Source organism: Xiphophorus couchianus, chromosome 18 (genome assembly GCF_001444195.1).
Source record: "Xiphophorus couchianus chromosome 18, X_couchianus-1.0, whole genome shotgun sequence".
Lineage (NCBI taxonomy): Eukaryota > Metazoa > Chordata > Actinopteri > Cyprinodontiformes > Poeciliidae > Xiphophorus > Xiphophorus couchianus.
The window spans coordinates 18263888-18282222 of record NC_040245.1 but is presented as its reverse complement, the minus strand read 5'-3'; the positions used below and the strand labels follow the sequence as shown (position 1 = coordinate 18282222).

At 37.1% G+C, this 18335-nt stretch overlaps 1 protein-coding gene across 3 annotated transcripts in view; it reads right to left on the bottom strand.

Moving 5' to 3' along the window:
* fam168a (family with sequence similarity 168 member A) overlaps window positions 1-17388 on the bottom strand; it is a 34849-nt gene extending 17461 nt beyond the window's left edge. The window contains exons 1-3 of one of the 3 annotated variants that reach the window (XM_028045378.1): window positions 17189-17388; window positions 841-948; window positions 183-265 (exon numbers count right to left, since the gene is read on the bottom strand). In XM_028045378.1, the coding sequence (XP_027901179.1) occupies window positions 183-265; window positions 841-902 (145 nt within the window). In that variant the 5' untranslated portion in view covers window positions 903-948; window positions 17189-17388. Of the gene's footprint in view, window positions 1-182; window positions 275-840; window positions 949-17188 lie in introns of all 3 variants that reach the window. The other 2 variants (XM_028045377.1, XM_028045380.1) reach the window with 2 other exon arrangements.
* Window positions 17389-18335: the final 947 nt, after the last annotated feature.

The following is an 18335-nucleotide window of genomic DNA, read 5'->3' as shown; positions in this document are numbered from 1 at the left end:
CCGTGGGGCAAGGTGCTCTGTGAGGCGGAGGCTCAGAAGCTGCAGCTCTCATTTGTGATGCGATGTAAAGCCCAAAAAAGTGAATTTTACATAATACTGCCCCTTTAATCTAATTCTATACTTGTCTCCATTATATTCCAGACTGCATAAGAAGCCAGCACATCAGTGGATGCCTGTCTCACCTGTGAAGGCCATGTTCTTGGGGTTTCCATAAGGAGTGCCAGGCTGAACAGGACTGTAGACTGGATTCATGGCTGAAGATAACCTGCTTTTACTAAGAAGAAAGACAGGAGGGGGGTGGAACAGAGGGAAGAGGGTTGAAATAGAAAAAGGAAAACAGAAACAACACATGTAATTCATGTCAGTTGATGAAAGACACACATACTGTTAACATTACATTCGTCTAAGGTATTCGGCATGAAGAGGAAAAAACAAATCTGAAAGTCATCAAGCCCTGTGACTCATCGCCCTTATGTAGGCTCAACGTAAGAATACACTCAGACTATTGAAATAACACGGAGCACAAGTACTGGCTGGAAAGCACAAGGAGGTGTGGATTCATTGAGAACTAGCGTCTTCTGTGCGGTCTTGAATGCGCCACACAGCCAGACTTTCACAACTGGAAGGGGGAAAAAAATGGAGCAACCTATTAATGGATTCAGGTGCTAGAACCGGCTCAGGGTAAAGGTTTTGTTAATGCCGCATGCCCTGCAGAAAAAAAAGAAAAGAAAAGAAAGAACTCCGCCTCAGTTCTGTCCAACTTACCTGCCGAAGATGAATTTGGGCATTCTGAAAGTGTTTTAGTGATAATGTGAGTGTGTGTTCATGCGTGCCCCGTACCTCTTGTGCGTGTCTGGTTGATACATGAAACTGAATTTGTCTGTGGGATGCCCGCTCGCCATTCTTGCTGTATGCAAATGAGGGAGGAGTGGAAGTGGATATGCAAATCTGAAATTAAAACAGCGAGAGGTCATGATTACAATGAACACAGGAAAACATAGTGAAATTATAAAATTAAAAAAAACAGCAAAGAAAAACGGGGTAAAAAAAAAAAGCAAGCACCAGTGCAACGGTAAATGGTTAGTGAGAGCAGCAGAGCCGAGTGCCTTTCTGAGTGAGAGTTAAAGATAACGGCTGATAACAACTGATCCAAAACCGTCTCCTCAGTTGCTACTTGTAAAACCTATAAAATGTGTATCAAAGTGATAGCAACCCATGACTATGTATGAGTATACACACATGAAACGTGCTGTATTTAACAAGAAACACAAGCGGCGATACAAACACGGAACCAGCCCATGAAAAAGCACAACGAACCCAGTGAGCAGGCAGGTGACAGCAAGCACAACAACTAAACAAAACACAGCACACCAAGGCTGAAAGAAGACGCCGAGCGAGGACTGAAGGGTTCTAAATTAAAAAAAGGAGGGGAATGTGTGTGCGTGTCTGTGTGTGAAATGTGTGTTTTATTCGAGATGATGTGTTCCCAGGACAGACGGGACGTGGCGTTTGAAGTGTGCTTGTAAAAAGTAGCTCTGTTATTTGCTGTGTATGAGAGGGTGCTGAGTATCCTGTGGCTAACACCACAAACCTCAGCAGTTCCTTATGAGAAGCAGGAGTACTCCGTCAATGGTTTCTCACTTTATAAAACCACATTTTTAAACTGAATTAAATGAAAATTAATGGATCCACCCTCAGGTCGAGTTTATTCGTAAAGGACATTTCAGCAACGAGACACATCAAAGTGCTTTACACCATAAAAACACGGTACAGTTGCTAATTATGAAACAAGCAATAAACATTGCATTTTATCAAATCAAGCAAATACACATCCAATGTGTTGACCAATGGTCCACGTATAACTAATCAAAAGCAACTCTAAACAGGTGCATTTGTAGCTTTGGTTTAAATAAACTCAGCATTTCAGCATCTTTACAGTTTTCTGGAAGTTTGTTCCAGATTATTGGAGCATAAAAACTGAATGCTGCTTCTCCATGTTTGGTTCTGGGAAGGCAGAGTAGACCAGAACCAGAAGACTTCAGTGGTCTGGAAGGTTCAGACAACAACAGGTCTTCAATGTGCTTTGGTGCCAAGTTGTTCAGTAATTTGTAAAATAATAGAAGTATTTTAAAGTCTTTTCTGAGCTATTTCCTCAGCTTGTGCTTTAAAGTCCATTAATTATTGGGACTGCCAAGTAATAAAACCATATTGGGAAGAGTTCCACAAACACATTGAAAATATATTCAATGTAAAAATTCCATTCAAATGTGAAACGTTGTACTTGGGCAACTTACAACTGGACACATGGACCAATATAGACAAAAAACTGCTGGCTATACTACTGGCAGCTGGTAAGAAAGCCATCACAAGGAAATGGCTAAACCAGATCCACCCACTATCGATGAATGGATTGAAATTGTTTACCAGATTTATGCTATGGAAAAGATTTGTTTTTCCCTCCAAGTTGAAAAGGGAAAGTTTTATAAGATCTGGATTAAATGGACTGAGTATGTAAATCCAATTAGATCTGACTTCATTTGATTGTTCTTGTGAATTATGTGCCCTGCCCTTGTATGTTCTTGTGGTTTTTATTGCTCAAGATGGTGCAATCCCCATTATTGTTCAATTCTGTTCATTTTTGTTATCGTTTACAACAAAATTTAGTGATAGTCTGTAAAAGAAAATACCAGAAAGGCAGTATGGACAAAAATCACTTGGACTCTCTGGTTGTATACTCATGTACGATCTTAAATGGGTAAAGCTGTAATTAACAAATGTGATGGAAATCTGTCTTTCTAAATAAAAAAATAATTACAAAAAAAAGTCCATTAATTAGAACAAATCCATTGAATCCTATTAGTGTGTCAATTCATACACATGGGGTTTATAGAAGTCCTGAAACACCAGCATCAATCCAAAAAACTATAGTACATGAAAAGCACTAAAATGTATCTTGAGCTCTTTTTTAAAAAGTGTTTTTATGGTGGAATACAAGTCCCAAAATCCAAACTTGCGTGCCAGTGCTCTTGTAAAACAAGAGCGTTAACACACCAGCTCTATTTCGCCTCTTAAACTGGTGTCTCACACTGAAATTACGTCTCAGGGGAGATGATTAACCTGCTTCGACACATCTCGCAGTACAATCCTCATTAATCTACTGCATCATTTGTGATTTAATTCCTTCCTCTAGCTCTGCTCAGCCTCCCACCTTTCATCTCCCCCCGAGCGGCTCTTCTTTGTTAAACTTATCGTTTACTTTCCCCGCCTACATTAATGTGCGTTTTTACATGCAAATGCTTCCAAAGTCAAACTAAAAGTTGTAGTTCTACACAGCTCTGGTTTGGCCTCGACTTAAGGATACTAAAATGTTCATGACAAACGCACAAAATATGCAGTATAATGCATAAACTTAACTTTTATATGGTTTCACATTTTTGACCAATGATACAGATTAAGAGAAATACACCAAGTCCTTGGCAAATGTCAGTTGCAATTTATTATTATTAAGTACTGACCTACCAAATTAAAATGTTGCGGATTACAGATTGGTCATTTTGGGATTGTTTATGATCATTTCAGATGTGTTGCTCCAGCTTAAAGCAAACGGCAGTAAACATATAACAGGTATGTTTCTGGCACCACAGGGAACCAGGTGTTTAGTGCAGCTTTGGACTTTATAAATGTGCAAACGAGTCTTTTTGAGGTTGAGGTCCAACAGCGTGACAAAACAACCAGAAGGAAACCACCAGACCACTTCTGTTCTACCTACTACTAGCTGACTGAGGGCTAATGCTTCTACTAAGACCAAGTTGGATATTTGGGCTTTTTATGATGGCCTGACTTGTCTGCTTAACTTTTCGACTGTGTGATTTAAAAATAGACTATAGGACTTATCTGTATTTGTTTTGCTTTTTTTTTTTGCCAGGGTAGTCAAAACAATGTTTTCTAGCATCAGTATGAAAACATACATACCATTGTATAAAGAACTTCAAATTGAGCTCTATTAATCTAATTACAACAGCTCATAGTATCATCTTAATTATAGTTAGACTAATAACTTGGATGAATTTGTAATATCATAATGCAAAGTTTTCATAGTCAGAACAGTCTGAGACGCAGCACTTGAAGTCTTTAGTGTTTTGACATCTTAATTTCAACTGTGCTTGAAACGTTTTGACACCATTGTGCAAACTGATTAAAATCTGTTTAGAAATGCTCTTTGACCTTTCACCTGATGGAATTGTGAGAAAAATCGTAACCGTAGCTTTATAGAAAAAAATTCAATGTAATATTTTTGCTAAGTCACTTGTCTGAATTTAAAAAAGCAAACAAAAAAAAAACACAGCAACTTCTTGCATATTTTTTAAGCAATTATTTTAACACAAGTAGCCTTTGCTGATCAGTAATCTGAAAGGATAGAGAGAAAGGGAAAGACATGTGACCAGGAATCGAATCCAAGACAACAGCGTGAAGAACTAGAGTTTCTCCTCAAGCAGACGAGCTACACAGCACCACAACCTCTAACTCATTTAAACAGGTTTAAAATACACCACATACGCCATGATTGACATATATTTTTGGCACAATACATTAAAATTGTCTGATTCCATTCAATAGTAAAGAAATAAGTGTATTACAATAATTCATAAACTTCAAAACCCCATACTTCTACCTCACTTGGGGCACTCATAACCAAGCAACAGCTACAGATCTGGTCATCACAGTTATGATCAAAGTGATAAAATTGTCCTCCTCTATTGTCTTCAACTAACAAGTCAAGGCTTAAGATGTCCTTATTTTGTTCCTGGAATGGTAAATGATAAAGCTTCCAATAAAACTGATAGAAAGTCAATGTCATAACAAGTAAGAGAACTGATCTGATCATCACATTAATAATGTTATTTCTCAGACAAAAATATAAAAATGCTAAGTGAGGCAACAAAGCCCATTAACACAAGGACAGGTGGCTACAGAGACCCAGAGGTCTTCTCCTCCCAACACATACATACCCAATTACAGCTGTGCATGAATAGAGCATTGAGACTCGGGTGTGTTCGTCTAATTCAGTGAGTTGGACTGCAGAAAAAGGTGAAGGGAAAAAAAGAGAAAGGGTGAGAACAAGAGGGGCTCCACAATGCTTTTAATGAGGGAGTATGTGCGGAAAGGAGGACAACAGAAACATGTGTTGAGTGGGAGAGTCCAACAGTAACTCACTGCGTTTTCCTTTTTAAGAGGGGGGGAGGGTGACGAACAGTCACAGTCTCTACTCATAAAAATTCTCTCTTTTTTTTTTTTTAAACCAGTAAAACTTCTGTGCTGCAGCCAGATAAGACCATTTTACACAGATCATTCACAGCGGAAAGGCAGAAGGGATTATTGTGTATTTGTAGAAACAAACGCAAACAGAGCGTTTCTTTCTATTTAACATACAACTTTGTGGCTCATAGGATAACTTGAAAAAAGTAGCAACAATTTTGTCTCCTGATTAAATGAAGTGGACTACCCTATTCGCGGTTCAGTATTAGTTTTTTTTTTTCCTGTGGAAATGTGACTCAAAAAACGGGCTTTTTTGAGTCAGTTTTTGTCTACCTGTGTAGACATTAATATCACCCATGTCTACACAGGTTTAGCATAGTACAGTTGCAGGCAGGCTTTGTATAATGCCATCAGACAAACAGAGTTTGTCTCGGAGTGCGAGAAATCACTGTCCAACAAAATTGAAGGTTAGTGGTGCAAAAATTGCAGTTTTCAGGCATATCACAGATTATCAATCTTTTAAAAAGCCTGGCCTACCGATTCTGATTTTGCCTGGTACCAATTTATGTTTGTCTGAAATGTCACTAAATATCAAAAGTCACTGAGTTGGCAACAGTGAGGCGACTATTGTTAACTGCAAACATGACCTGATGGGCCTGGTGTCAATCAAACCTCTCGTCTCACCAGAGAGTAAAATAGGACAACAGCTGATTTTTAGACCGAGGTAAATAAGATCGGCTCCACATGTACGTATCGGCCCATCTCCCAAAATTAAGGAAATCGGCGGCGACAAATCAGTGCACCCCTACTGAGGGTGAAAGAGGTTTGTGGTGTAAATACAGATTTTCTTCTACAATCTGTTGTTCCAGTTTGCAATCAGAATCTTCTTCTGATCCTACTTTGTTTTGCTTCGCACACAAACGTTGCAGTGTTCTCTCAAGCAACAATGGTGTTTGTAGGGCAAGAAAAAGAAAAAGAAAAAAAAATCTTTCTACCCAAGAGCTATAAAATCTGAGTAAACCAATGAGTTTTGTTGCTTGTGGATTACTCACAGGAAGAAAAAAAAAGGAGAAATGGTTAAGTTTTCTGTTTGCATCATGCTGGGGGAAAAAGCATGGCTATTGGGTACCAAGAAACATTATCATCTCCTAAACAAACTACTTGACTGAAAAGAAACAGCTTTTGAAACTACATTTTAAAGTTGTTTGCAACATCAGAATACGCAGTTTGGTCAGTGATCAGTTCAAAGTACTGCTTTCAGATTGAGAAAAGTCAAATCAAACACTTGTTTGCCTGCTGCTGAAGGCGGACCACTTGCAAACTTTAGTCTTCACCACCACTCACTAGCAGATGTTTAGTGCCAACTCACTCTTCCATTGACCACAACTAGAACTGGGGTAAGTTATGGCATAAAATAAATAATAATACAGTGTGTCCCCGTCTTTGGTGTTTGCCAAAACCATGAAACTTGAAGCTTCGTCTCAATCCTTTCCCTCTAGAATCACTCATTAGGAAATCGGTGAGCCAGATGTGCAACATGTGGAAATAACTTGTTCTTAAGTGCACTATTGACATGCTTTAAAAAATAAATTGCATATTTATGTTATGTCTTGTAAAGTATATATTACTACTACTATTATTGTTATTGTTCTCTGTATATTTTTTTTAACACTTTTGGAAGTTTTTTGTATGAACCTAGATGATGCTGCTGTTCACTTGAATTTTTCCAATAAAGGCCATTTCTTACCTATTCTATATTTGTGAAATTGTATATTGAAAATTTACATTTTTCTATTGTTCTTATCCTACAGTTGTTAGAAGAAAATGTCCCCTTGGCAACTTACTTAAAAATCTTTGTTCAATTGTTGCAAAAATGTACTTCCAACAAGACAAATCTTCTCTCTAATGTCAAGCTGTAATTTAATCAGCAATTCTGGGATTGCATTATATTCAGGTATCACTTCTTTTCCTCTGCATACAGGCAATAAAAGTTTACAGCTAAGAAAGAAAACTATTCAGCATTGAGATCGCAGGGATAAAAATAGGTATTCATAACAGGATGACTAACAACCTCATATTGTTCAAGAAATAAATAGCCGTTTTAATTTTGAAGCCGTTATTAACTCAGGTTGGTATAGTAATGACATTTAGGTAGAGTAGGAAAGCTTTTACATGCATCGCCTTACGAACACACTCTCACATGTCAAAGATTCATCTGGGGGACAACTGGCATTATTAAGGAAACCTTCCTGCTGCCTGACTTTACCAGGTTTATTCTTCGGGACTTCGTTCAGCTCAAACTCTATTAGAGGGACTTCATTTGGGCTCAACTCACAGGCTTGTAGCCTGAAGGCCCTCAGTAGAACAACACAACTAAAACGTATGTGTAACTCAATACCATGCGTATCTGTAAAGCTGATGAGTCGGAACATAATCTGTGGATATAAAACCAAATAAACCCACAGTTCAGCAACAGAAATATTAATGACCGTTTCAGTACATAAAAAAGGAGCCTCTCAAGGGGAACCGAGAAGGTGAAAAATATGAGGCGGGAACAATCGCAAAAAAAAAAAAAAAAAAAACACACACACACAAAGAAATCTACCAGTCCTGAAGAACGCATACAATTCAACACAACCCCCACATCGACTCTATCCACCCACATAATACCTCACCAGGCATCTACTCTTTAAGCAACAAATCAAAACCGGTGGGCGTTATCACACTCCTACATGGGGAGAGAGAATAGAATTGAAAGCCTTTTTTATATTTTCAGCCCTCCAGAAAAAAAAAAGAAGAGTTTTACTTGAATTAGATGAGGAGAAAACGGGAGATAAAATAATCTAAAGACATGCTTGGAGAGCATAATCCGATGTGTCAACAGCAAATATCCTTTGTTCTGCTTTTCTTTATTATTAATATACCTTTTACAGCCTATGTGATGATACTGAGCAGTGCATCAATGCAGTTCTGGTTAACAATAATGCAAGTTTTGGTCAATTAGTTGGAGCTTTGTTTTTTTTTTTGTCTTTAGACCTGTTCACTTAGAACAACTAAGAGAAAACAAGATTTATTTTGTACTGATGCTTTTCCCAGTCGACAGAAACTTCTATTTTATTTTTTTTTAGGTCTGATCTAAAACTAATTTCCGACCAACAATTTTATTACAAAGACAAAAACACAGAACAGACCAAAAAACATTCTCTGATACAAAGTTGCAGTTTTAAATTAAATAGAAATTAAGAATTTACTAAATCACTGCCATTTATGAATCAAAACATATCTCCCTAAACTTTATCTGACTTAATCTGATAAACATTAAGACAAAAGGATAAAATACTTGATATCAATTCATGCATTTATTGACTGGAAATGGTCGTTATTTTTAGCCGTCAATTATTAAAATGTTAATTTTTTCAAAATGTACCTGTATTTACCTCTATCTGAGTCGAAAAGGGGAAAATTGAGTCTCTGGTTAAATGATCTGTGCATCTGCAAACCTTTAGGTAAACATCAGCTGAATTGGCAAACACCATAAGACAGACTTGCAGCTCAGACTTTGTGTGCTACTGATCGCCTACATTATGGTTATGCACAAACACGTCCAAGACTAAATCCACTGCATCGCATCCCTGTGTGATAAAATTCCCTGATAAATCCCTTCTTCCTTTTCACGCAGTCAGACGTGCCCTGTAACAAGGACCTCTGAATACTTCTGGGCTATTTTCAATCTAGGACACTGCCTCCCACTTCTCTACGATCTGGCTTCCTCTCATTCTATTCTCCTCTATAAAATCATCTCATCCCTCACACACCTCCTGGGGTCTCCATTCCTGGATTAAACCGACATCTCTGTGCCGTTTCACTCAGGACAGGAATAACGCACACATAGCGCTCGCACCATTAAGTATGATGCATAGTCTGCCTATGTTGTTCCTCATCCCTGCTGTGGTCCTTGATTACTATTCTACATTACTGTAAAGAATAATTACATCTTCTGTAACTGTGTTATTAAGATATATCATGACAGAAAAGCACTTTCTTCATTTTTTTATGACGATGCATTGATTCTTCTGTCAAAACACAACGTCTGTAAGAAAATTAAAACGTTGCTCTCACGCCACTTTGGATTAAATATGATCATTTGATTACGAAAACATGCTGCTAACTGGCAACAAAAGCCTGGATGTGAACAACAAAGATATCCTTGCAGTCATTAGACAGCAGACAACAAAGAAGGCTGGATGGATGACAACCAGCAAAGAGACATAAAAGATGTTTGTATCAGTCATCCACATCTACTATAAAATGCCAGTCAGTGACGAAAAGGTAAACAGTGAGGGGGAGTTTATGTTAAAAAGCTGCTGATTTGGGTTTTTTTTTTGCTTATTCTTATATTTACAAAATCAATATAAAGAGAGTAAGATGTTGTTTTTCTTGATAACTAAGAGCCATAAAGCTACAAACAAATTCTGTATTATTTAGAAATTCTCACATTGATAAAGTATTTATAGTTCATTCATTTCTTCTGGAGAATAATTGAATACTGTGTAAAATAACAAGTGGATCAAACCATAAGAATATTTCCTTGGAGCAATGTTATCACATTTTCAGGACAACATTCTGATGTGGCATCACAAAACAGCTTCTTATAAGAAATCACATTTTCTTATGGATCTTGCACGTCTTTCTAAAAAAAAAAAAAGAAATCAATCGTGTTAAATCCAAAAATCATTAAATGTTGACTGCTCTAAAGTTTACTACAACAGACTGTCACAAAACACAATGGCCACTAAAACCGTAGAGAAGAGAAGCACTAAAAAAACTCAATGAATAATAAGAAACTTTCTTTAACACTAGAAGTTAGAAGAGAGCAATATACTGTTTATAGATTATGAAGGATTAGAATGTGCTAAAAATGTACCAAAGCAAGGAGGTTGTTATCTACAGGGACACAGTCTTGCTCAAATGTATCAGTATTGTTTTTCTCCCTTTCCTTAACTTCATTATCTAGCTTGTTTTAGGGATGAAATGCTTACTGGTTTTCATTTTTGTATCACTGTATTCACTTAGTATCACTGCTTTAAAATGAAATTAAAAATAAAAAAAAAACTTCGGCAACTATGTATCGCTTTCTGATTGTCCATCAAACGCAGATCCATCATAACAGACACAAAGACGAGACAGTAAAGGAACAGTGGGGATGATTTATAAATACATTACGATCTAGCACTTTGTAAGTGCATGGAGGCTTTTAAAATGTGCTTTTGTCCTCACAGAAAGAAGAAACATGAGTCAGCCTCTAGCAGCCACTAGATGCCTTACATATAAAGCTAAGTAAGTTCGCTTTTAGCCGGCTGTATGCCACTTTCAGAATAGTCTTGCTTATTGGTTTCTAGCTTGAACTACCAGCATTGTATATGTGGGTCTGCCTACAGTTGGCGGGGGTCTGCCTACGCTCCAGTCTGAAAAGACAATCGTCTATTTGATAAAAGTAGAGACAGAAAGTGAAGTGAGAGACAATTTCATTCAAACCTTCACAATAAAAACCGTCAGCATACATACCGCACTCTGGACTTCAGAAAACCATATTTAAGGCTTAAAGTATCCTTTCCATTGGCAAAAAAATAAAATAAAATAATAATAATAATGGTGGTCCAAGTCATTGACTGGATTGTGTACCATCAATGCTTTGTTATTCTCAAAAGGAAAATCAGAATTAGTCAATACAAGGCAAGACAGAACTTATCCAAAACCAGCGTTTGGAAATTGTTTTGATCGGGCCTTCTCTAGATAAAACTGATGACTGGGGAGGCAGAATTTACCGGCAATAAAGTATCAGATCAGGTTGGTCGTTATTTTGAAATATTTACTGACCCAATAAGTAAAACTGGGCGGATGAAAACAAGTGATTAATTGCGTCATTTGCATTTTGGAAGGAGGAAAGAGGTAGCTGTTTGTGGTAGCTGTTTGTGCACTGCCAGTGCTCAAACTGCATTGCTCAAAACCTAGCAGATGTAGTAGACTCTTGTTTCATTTTAGCTGAAGCAAAAAGTAATGTCCACAGTGAGATTGTTTTTTTTTTTCGTGGTGACAAACGCATAGAGAAATGCATCTAATTGTTTAGTTGGCGAGTGTCATCATCAGCTATATAACAATATTACAAGAATTGGCATGTATTTTCCGGTCACATAGTGCCACTTTACAGCACAGTAAAATAACTATGTTACCTTTAGCTGTTCAGTTCCATATCAAACACAACTTATAAGAAATTTAACTTCGCAATTTGACCCTTGGAAATTGGGCCTCTGTAACTTTAAGAAGCTCCTTGCTCCTTCTGACACACTGCCTTCAGAAAACCATCACAACAATATCTGTCCATTAAGCCACTTACAACCATTCTTAGGAGCGTTAGACTGATGAGCAGTTTCACATATCGGTACAATTTCCTGACCCAGAAAGACACTTAGCTGAAAAATATAGGGCAACTTTCAGGTTCTAGTTGCATAAATCAACTCCATCTTAATACACCAGCAGAAAGCAACAACGCTGGCATCTTCAAACATGTTTGCTTTTTAATCAGCAGTTTGGGGTTTTTTTTGTGCAGGAGAAACAAATCTTGTTCCACATTAAATTTCTTAAGATTGGATTGAAATTTTAAAAATGAATTAAAATAAAGCAGTAAATAAACACTAGCAAATTGATGATTCCTTATTTATGTGAGGTCTTAAGCAGGACATTGTTTTTCCAATTGCCGCTTCTGCTACATTTTGCAGAAACAGATCATTTAAATAAATATTTAACTGCAGAGAATTATTAAAATCTCAGAGACTGTTTCAACAAACTGTTGGAAAGATGATAGGAGACTATGCTAATTTCAATTATGAATGCAAACAATTTGCAAAGGTATCTTTTTCATTATTACTATAGTAAATATTGACAGAAAACACTGAAACCAGTTCAACAGGTTCCACATTTGGACTGTACAAAAAGTGTCTCTATTGCAAATGACAATCTGAATAGTTTCCAAGAGTGAAAGGGGGCAACACATTTCACCACCATCATCATCGGTCTTAAGAGATAAATCCAAGATAAATAATCAATAACTCTGAGCAATATTAGCAGAAGACGGGTTATATTGCTTTTGGTGGAAGTGGAACTAAGCACACAGAGGAAGGTAAAATAAGAGCATTTTATTGCATATAAAACAGTGTTCAACTTTGCACAAATACAGCTTTCATTAATGAGCAACAGTTTTGAAAAAAAAAATTGTGATCAACAAAAGACTTTCCTCAGTGGTCGGATATTGTAGGTTCATACCAATATGTATACATCATAGGGCTGCAACAAATGATTATTTTAGTTAACGATTATTGAGATGAAATATTGGATAAAACAAACTGGCATATTTTTCATTTAACCAACTAAATATTTCAAATGCATTAAATAAACAGTTACATTTCTTTTTTTAGAGAGAAAAGCTTACAATGTATTGCCTAAAATACAAAAATATAGCATTCTTTTAGTGTACGTTTGATCATTTGTAGAAAAGAATGCATGTCTAGCTAAAGAAAACTATATCTCAAACATAAAAATGTGAAAACTAAAGAAATTCTGAGTAAAATGTTTACAAAGAAGGTTTTTTATCTTAAGTGCAATGCTTTGTACAGTTTTGTCTTAACTACTGCTCTGATTGTGTTCTTTGAGCAAATGGGTTTTTCAGAGTCTATATGCTCCGGTTGACGATTAATCAGTTACTAAATTAGATTATAGTTATTTGATTCATCACAATAGATCATTTTATCCCACTAATAATGGTTCTTCAAGCAAAAGCAAATGTGACCAAAAAATAACCCCAAAACACGCACTTCTACTCTGTCAACGACACTCTAGCTCACAGCAGCAGACAGAGAGTGCACAGAAAAACAATTGCAAAGCAGACAAGGATATCTGCATTTCTTTAAACATGCTGAATTTCTTTTCAATAGCAGTAGCTTGCTCTCCTGCAAGCAGCAGCAAGAGTAACTGTTATTATGGATGTTATTAAAAGAAAATAAGAGTGCACCAATTTTAGTTTCCTGGCTGATCACTGATATTTAAAATACCTGACTGATTTTGCCCTACAGCGATTTGTTTCTGTACAAACAAATCGCAAGCAAAAAAAGGCAAAAAAAGTTGCAAAGTTGGCAACAGCAGGCTAACTATTGGTAATCCCCTCCCAGAAACTTGTGGTAGCAGAAAAGATTGGTTTCACTCGTGAAACCAATCAAGTAAAACGAGTGATGGTCAATCAACCAAAATTAAAGAAATCACAGTGATCAATCTGCGCTCCCCTAAAAACCCTCTCCCTGCTTCGCAAGGCCATGTCCCTAAGGGAAACACTGAAACATGTCCAAAAGAAGAAAAAAAAACTATAATCTAAAAATATGTCAAACAACTACTTTCATGTACTTTTATGAAAGTGAGATCATTTTTTTCTCAAAATTACTAGGCCTCTCACAAGGTTTTGTCATATTTTGAGAGATGAAACAAGATTATTGGTTAAATGACAACTTTAAATCTAAATTGAGGCCAGATATAAATAATTTTGGACCTTTTCATGCATAAATTTTCTAAGTTGGATTCAAAACTGTTCTAAGTTGATTACAATGTTTGAATGTATGCAGCTGTAATGAAATTGAATTGAAATTGGTACTGCCCAGGAAAAGCCTGCTTGGTGGATATTCAATGAGAAATTATGGTTTATTTAAAGATGTCACAGCCTATTATTTTACAGACATGTCTGATGTCACAAAGGTTTATTTGCCCATAGATCAAAAATACTTTGCAAAATATTTTCTATATGAAAATTGGTAAATTGCCTTACATTTACCCTTTTTCCATTAATAGCAGTATTGACATATTTATTTAGAAATCATTCAAAAGTTATGATTGGAATCAACTCACAGATGGCCAGTTATTTGTAGTTCACAAAGGTATTAAGAACCAGACCTGACTTTTCTGCAAAAAAGATTGTATCAATTTTCCCTGATGTAAAAAAAAAAAGAAATTGGATTTTTAAAGTTAGTTGTCGTCTGTGTTTTTAGTGTGGAAAATGATGTATGTGATTTTAAACCAGTTAAGAATGTCTTTCTCAAATTTGAAATCTCTGTATGTCCTCTAAAAAATATATAGCCAAAATACAAAACGATCACATTCCTTTGTTCCTTTTCTATCATTTGTCTATATATTCAATTTCAAGTAATAAAGCACAACAAACAATTTCAGTAAAATTCAATAACACTTCTTAACCAAGTGTAGAACAATGCAGACTCTCCCATCTGGCGGCTTAAAAAAAAAAAAGAAAAAAAAAAGATTTGGTTGAGTGAGTGCGAGTTGGACAAGGTGAACCAGAGGGAAGCGCAATTTAGCTCAGCGCCATCTGTTTATTTACTCACCAGTAATGAGTAAATCACTAAATTGTTCAAATCACACAGAGAATAAAGGCTGAAGTCTATAAGAGAGCCACTGATTGACAAAACATGAAGCGACTGCATCTTTCAATGGTCTGACATTTTTACGGCTACATTGTCCATCCCACCAACCATTCAAACCCAAGTCCACACACACGTACCTCCCACCCCCTTTTTCTCATGCGGCAAACGGGGGTCACCTTAGGGTGATGCTGAAATTGAAATCAACCACTTCATCACCTTCAAGCATTAAACACATATGCCAGCCTTTTTATTGACTCCGCCGCCTTCTCTGCAAAAATTGATAAAGTCGATTTCCAAGAAGGAAGCAATACTGTTGCATTTCGTTTAAATGCAATTCTGAGGATGAGCTATTGAATTAGCCCTCCACCGTTTGTTTATCAAGTTGAATTAATTAACTTCTGGTGCTCATGATGAAGAGATTTTATTTTATGAGTAAAAAATGAAAAAGCAGACACCACTGAGTAGGAATCAAAAGAACTGAACTAAATGTTGTTACTATTTGGTACAAAAGTAAATCCTTAATACAAAAAAAGAGATACAGGCAAAGGTCAAAGCTGCTTGCCAGGAACATAAAGTATCAAGACTAAATAACAATAATAAAAAATCTAATTTCATGTTATATAGTTTAATATGGCTCGTAAGGTGCTAAAGTGTGCACTGCAAGTCAGCTGGCTTTAGGAAGCCTAATGCACTTGCCACTCGCTGAGTTGATCACCCACACAGAAAGACCAACTAATTAACCAGACAATATCATAATATCAGAACAGTATTAGTGAAGTTATTGCACAATCTTTCTAAATAATGGTAATCTTTCTGTTATTTTTAAATAGATTTTAGAGCTGCACAATGCATTAACTCAAAACATCCGCGTATGCAGCATTTCAACCGGAAAGAAATGTTTGGACTGTTTCAGGTGGCATACATTACAATTTTACTTGGTAATTTTATATTTGGTACCTGGATGAACTTTCACTGCACCTTAGTGGATCACTGAGATAAAGATCTTAGTGATCCAGATCAGACAGCCCAGGGAGAGATATGGAGATACTGTAATTATGGAGAAATCGGAGGAAAATGTGGTAAATCGCAATGGACAGTTAATGAAATATTGAGCTCAGATGTCTCGGAATTCTCATAATACATTTATACTTACATGCAACATTGTGGTATTTTTAATCAATGTTATTATTCAGTGAAAATCATACAAGCCTGGCAAAGGAGATACATTTTATTAAATTAGCACTGATGGTAAAGATGTGGGGTGTACTGACATATGAATAGGTCTGCAAAAAGTTATTAAAATGTAATGTAACAGTCCACTGTTTAATCTGTCTAAATAGTTACTTTTTTTTAAAACTGAGAAATCCCAGGTGACTTGATGTGTTGTTTGCACACCTGTGTGAGGAAATCTTAAGAGGACTCATGTTAAAGCAGGGGAAGATTCTCGCATTGCTAAAAATGAAACGTTCATGTTGAAATTTCAGCAGTCTCTTTTTAAACAGGCCTTGACACGAAGAGTGTACAAATGTTGAAATACTCGTTTCTTTCAAACCTAATCTTCTGCATACAAAGCATGTCCAAATGATGCGTTTTGGTGAAAACAGCTAGAAAGCAGTCTGCAGTCATGTACCTCTGCAGCTTACAGTTTTAACTAAACGGATCTGAGCACGCAGGGATATTAGAAAGCCGTAAATCAAACTCCAAAACACGATTCTATTTATAAGAAACAAAGCCTGTAGCCTTGGGGGGAACACGGGGTAGCTTGCAAACATTTATGTTTACCACCTCATCAGTGGTTTACATGTTTATATATCGGAGCGTGGCATGCGCTGGCAGTGCGCTGCATACCAGAAATAGCAAAGAGAAGCCCAAACAGCAACGGTTGGACAAAAATGGTCACACTCAAACAAGCTTAAGACACCATTTTGAAAAATCCACCGATTTCTGGATAACAACCCCGAGATGCCATCTTGCCAATTATCACTAGATTGGCTACCGCTGGAATGGCGATCCAACCCACTCCGAAAGCAGTCCACGCAGGAAACTGCGAGTCATATAATACTAGCGTTAGCTTAGCATGAAAGCTAAACTGAAAAGACAAGCGCTAGCCCAGTCGCTGCATCCCCGCATCCATCTGCTCAAAACGCTAATTAGCCACCTAGCCGGGGGAAATATTAGAAAAATGACAATAGAAACTGGCAACAGTCGCTTCGCAGGGGAAGAAAGTGGCAGCGATAAACCTTGGTCTAGAACAACTGAAAGTGAAAAGCCGCAATCGATTCGCAAAGTGTATGATCCCGCTATTTCAGCTAGCCGTTTAGCCTAGCATAGCCCGCTAGTTCCTTGCGGAGGACAATTGAAGGGATACGGAGGAGAGAGAAAAGCAGGGGGAAAAAACTTTAAAAAGTCGACACACGAGACATTCTTCCCGTCTACAATCAGCCACTTAAACTTACCAAAACCACTCGGTGGAACAGTGAAAGACAAACTCTGTGTGTTTCTTTCTCTCGTGGGACTGCTGAGCTTCGGATCGCTGCGGACTGGCTCTGCTACAGCAACGTCTTTGTCGGGGCCAGTAGCGCTGGGAAGACAGCTTTCACCCGGAGAGACGGCCACCGTGTGTGGGGGATGGGGATGCACTGCCGGGAGGGAGAGAGGCGGGCGAGGGAGGGACGGAGGGATGCAGGGATGCGAGGAGAGAGGAGGGGGCATGACCCACCAATAACGTAAAAAAAGTGGATGGTGTCTAATAGGCTGATATTATCTTATCAATGTATTTTATAGTTCATAAAAAAAAACTGTGAGAAAAAGATTTCGACAAAATCACAAAATATATACAAGAGTTATTAAGGTGATACATTTGTAATGCATAAAATACACTACTACAAATATTAGCATTATCATTATTATCGTCATTAGTCTTTTGTTATTATTATTATTAATGTTGCTCTTAAGTGGCTATACAATTTCGTTACCGGAATGTGTTTTATTATCTTAACATCAGAAAGTGTGGTTTTCAGTCAGAAATAGCAATGAGATCAGGTGGTCAAATGAAACTGCAGTATTATCGGAAGTTTAGATTGGAGCGGTTCAGTTTTTCCAAACACTTTTGCACTCAGTAAAGTAGCGCCATCAAGTGGTAAAGGACCAGCTCGTAAGAGAACGTCCGACAGATTACTGAATGTGCTGCATTCGAGAGCAATTTTGGGTTTTCACATTCTTCATGCTGCTGAGTAAATAAACAATAATAATAATTTTAAAGAAATACCTGGCGTTATTATTTTTTATAACTGCTAAAATACATGAATAAATTCCTTATTCCTTGTGGCAAACGGCAAGCGGGACTTTTTTTATATATACTTCTTGATTTTATTTATCATATTAGAGGGGAACTCTTTAGGTTGGTTAAAGGGCAAACTTAAATGATATACAGACAAATTGAGTATAAACAGAGCGTTTTCCTGTCGGTCACTGTCAGTAGATCTGCTAATTAAAGAGAACAACAATTCCCAGCGGCCGTCGCGGTCTCTAATTTTACCGACTGCAATGTATTGGTCTAAACGTTTTTAGCTAGCTTTCGCCGGCTGACACAAGTGAAACGTT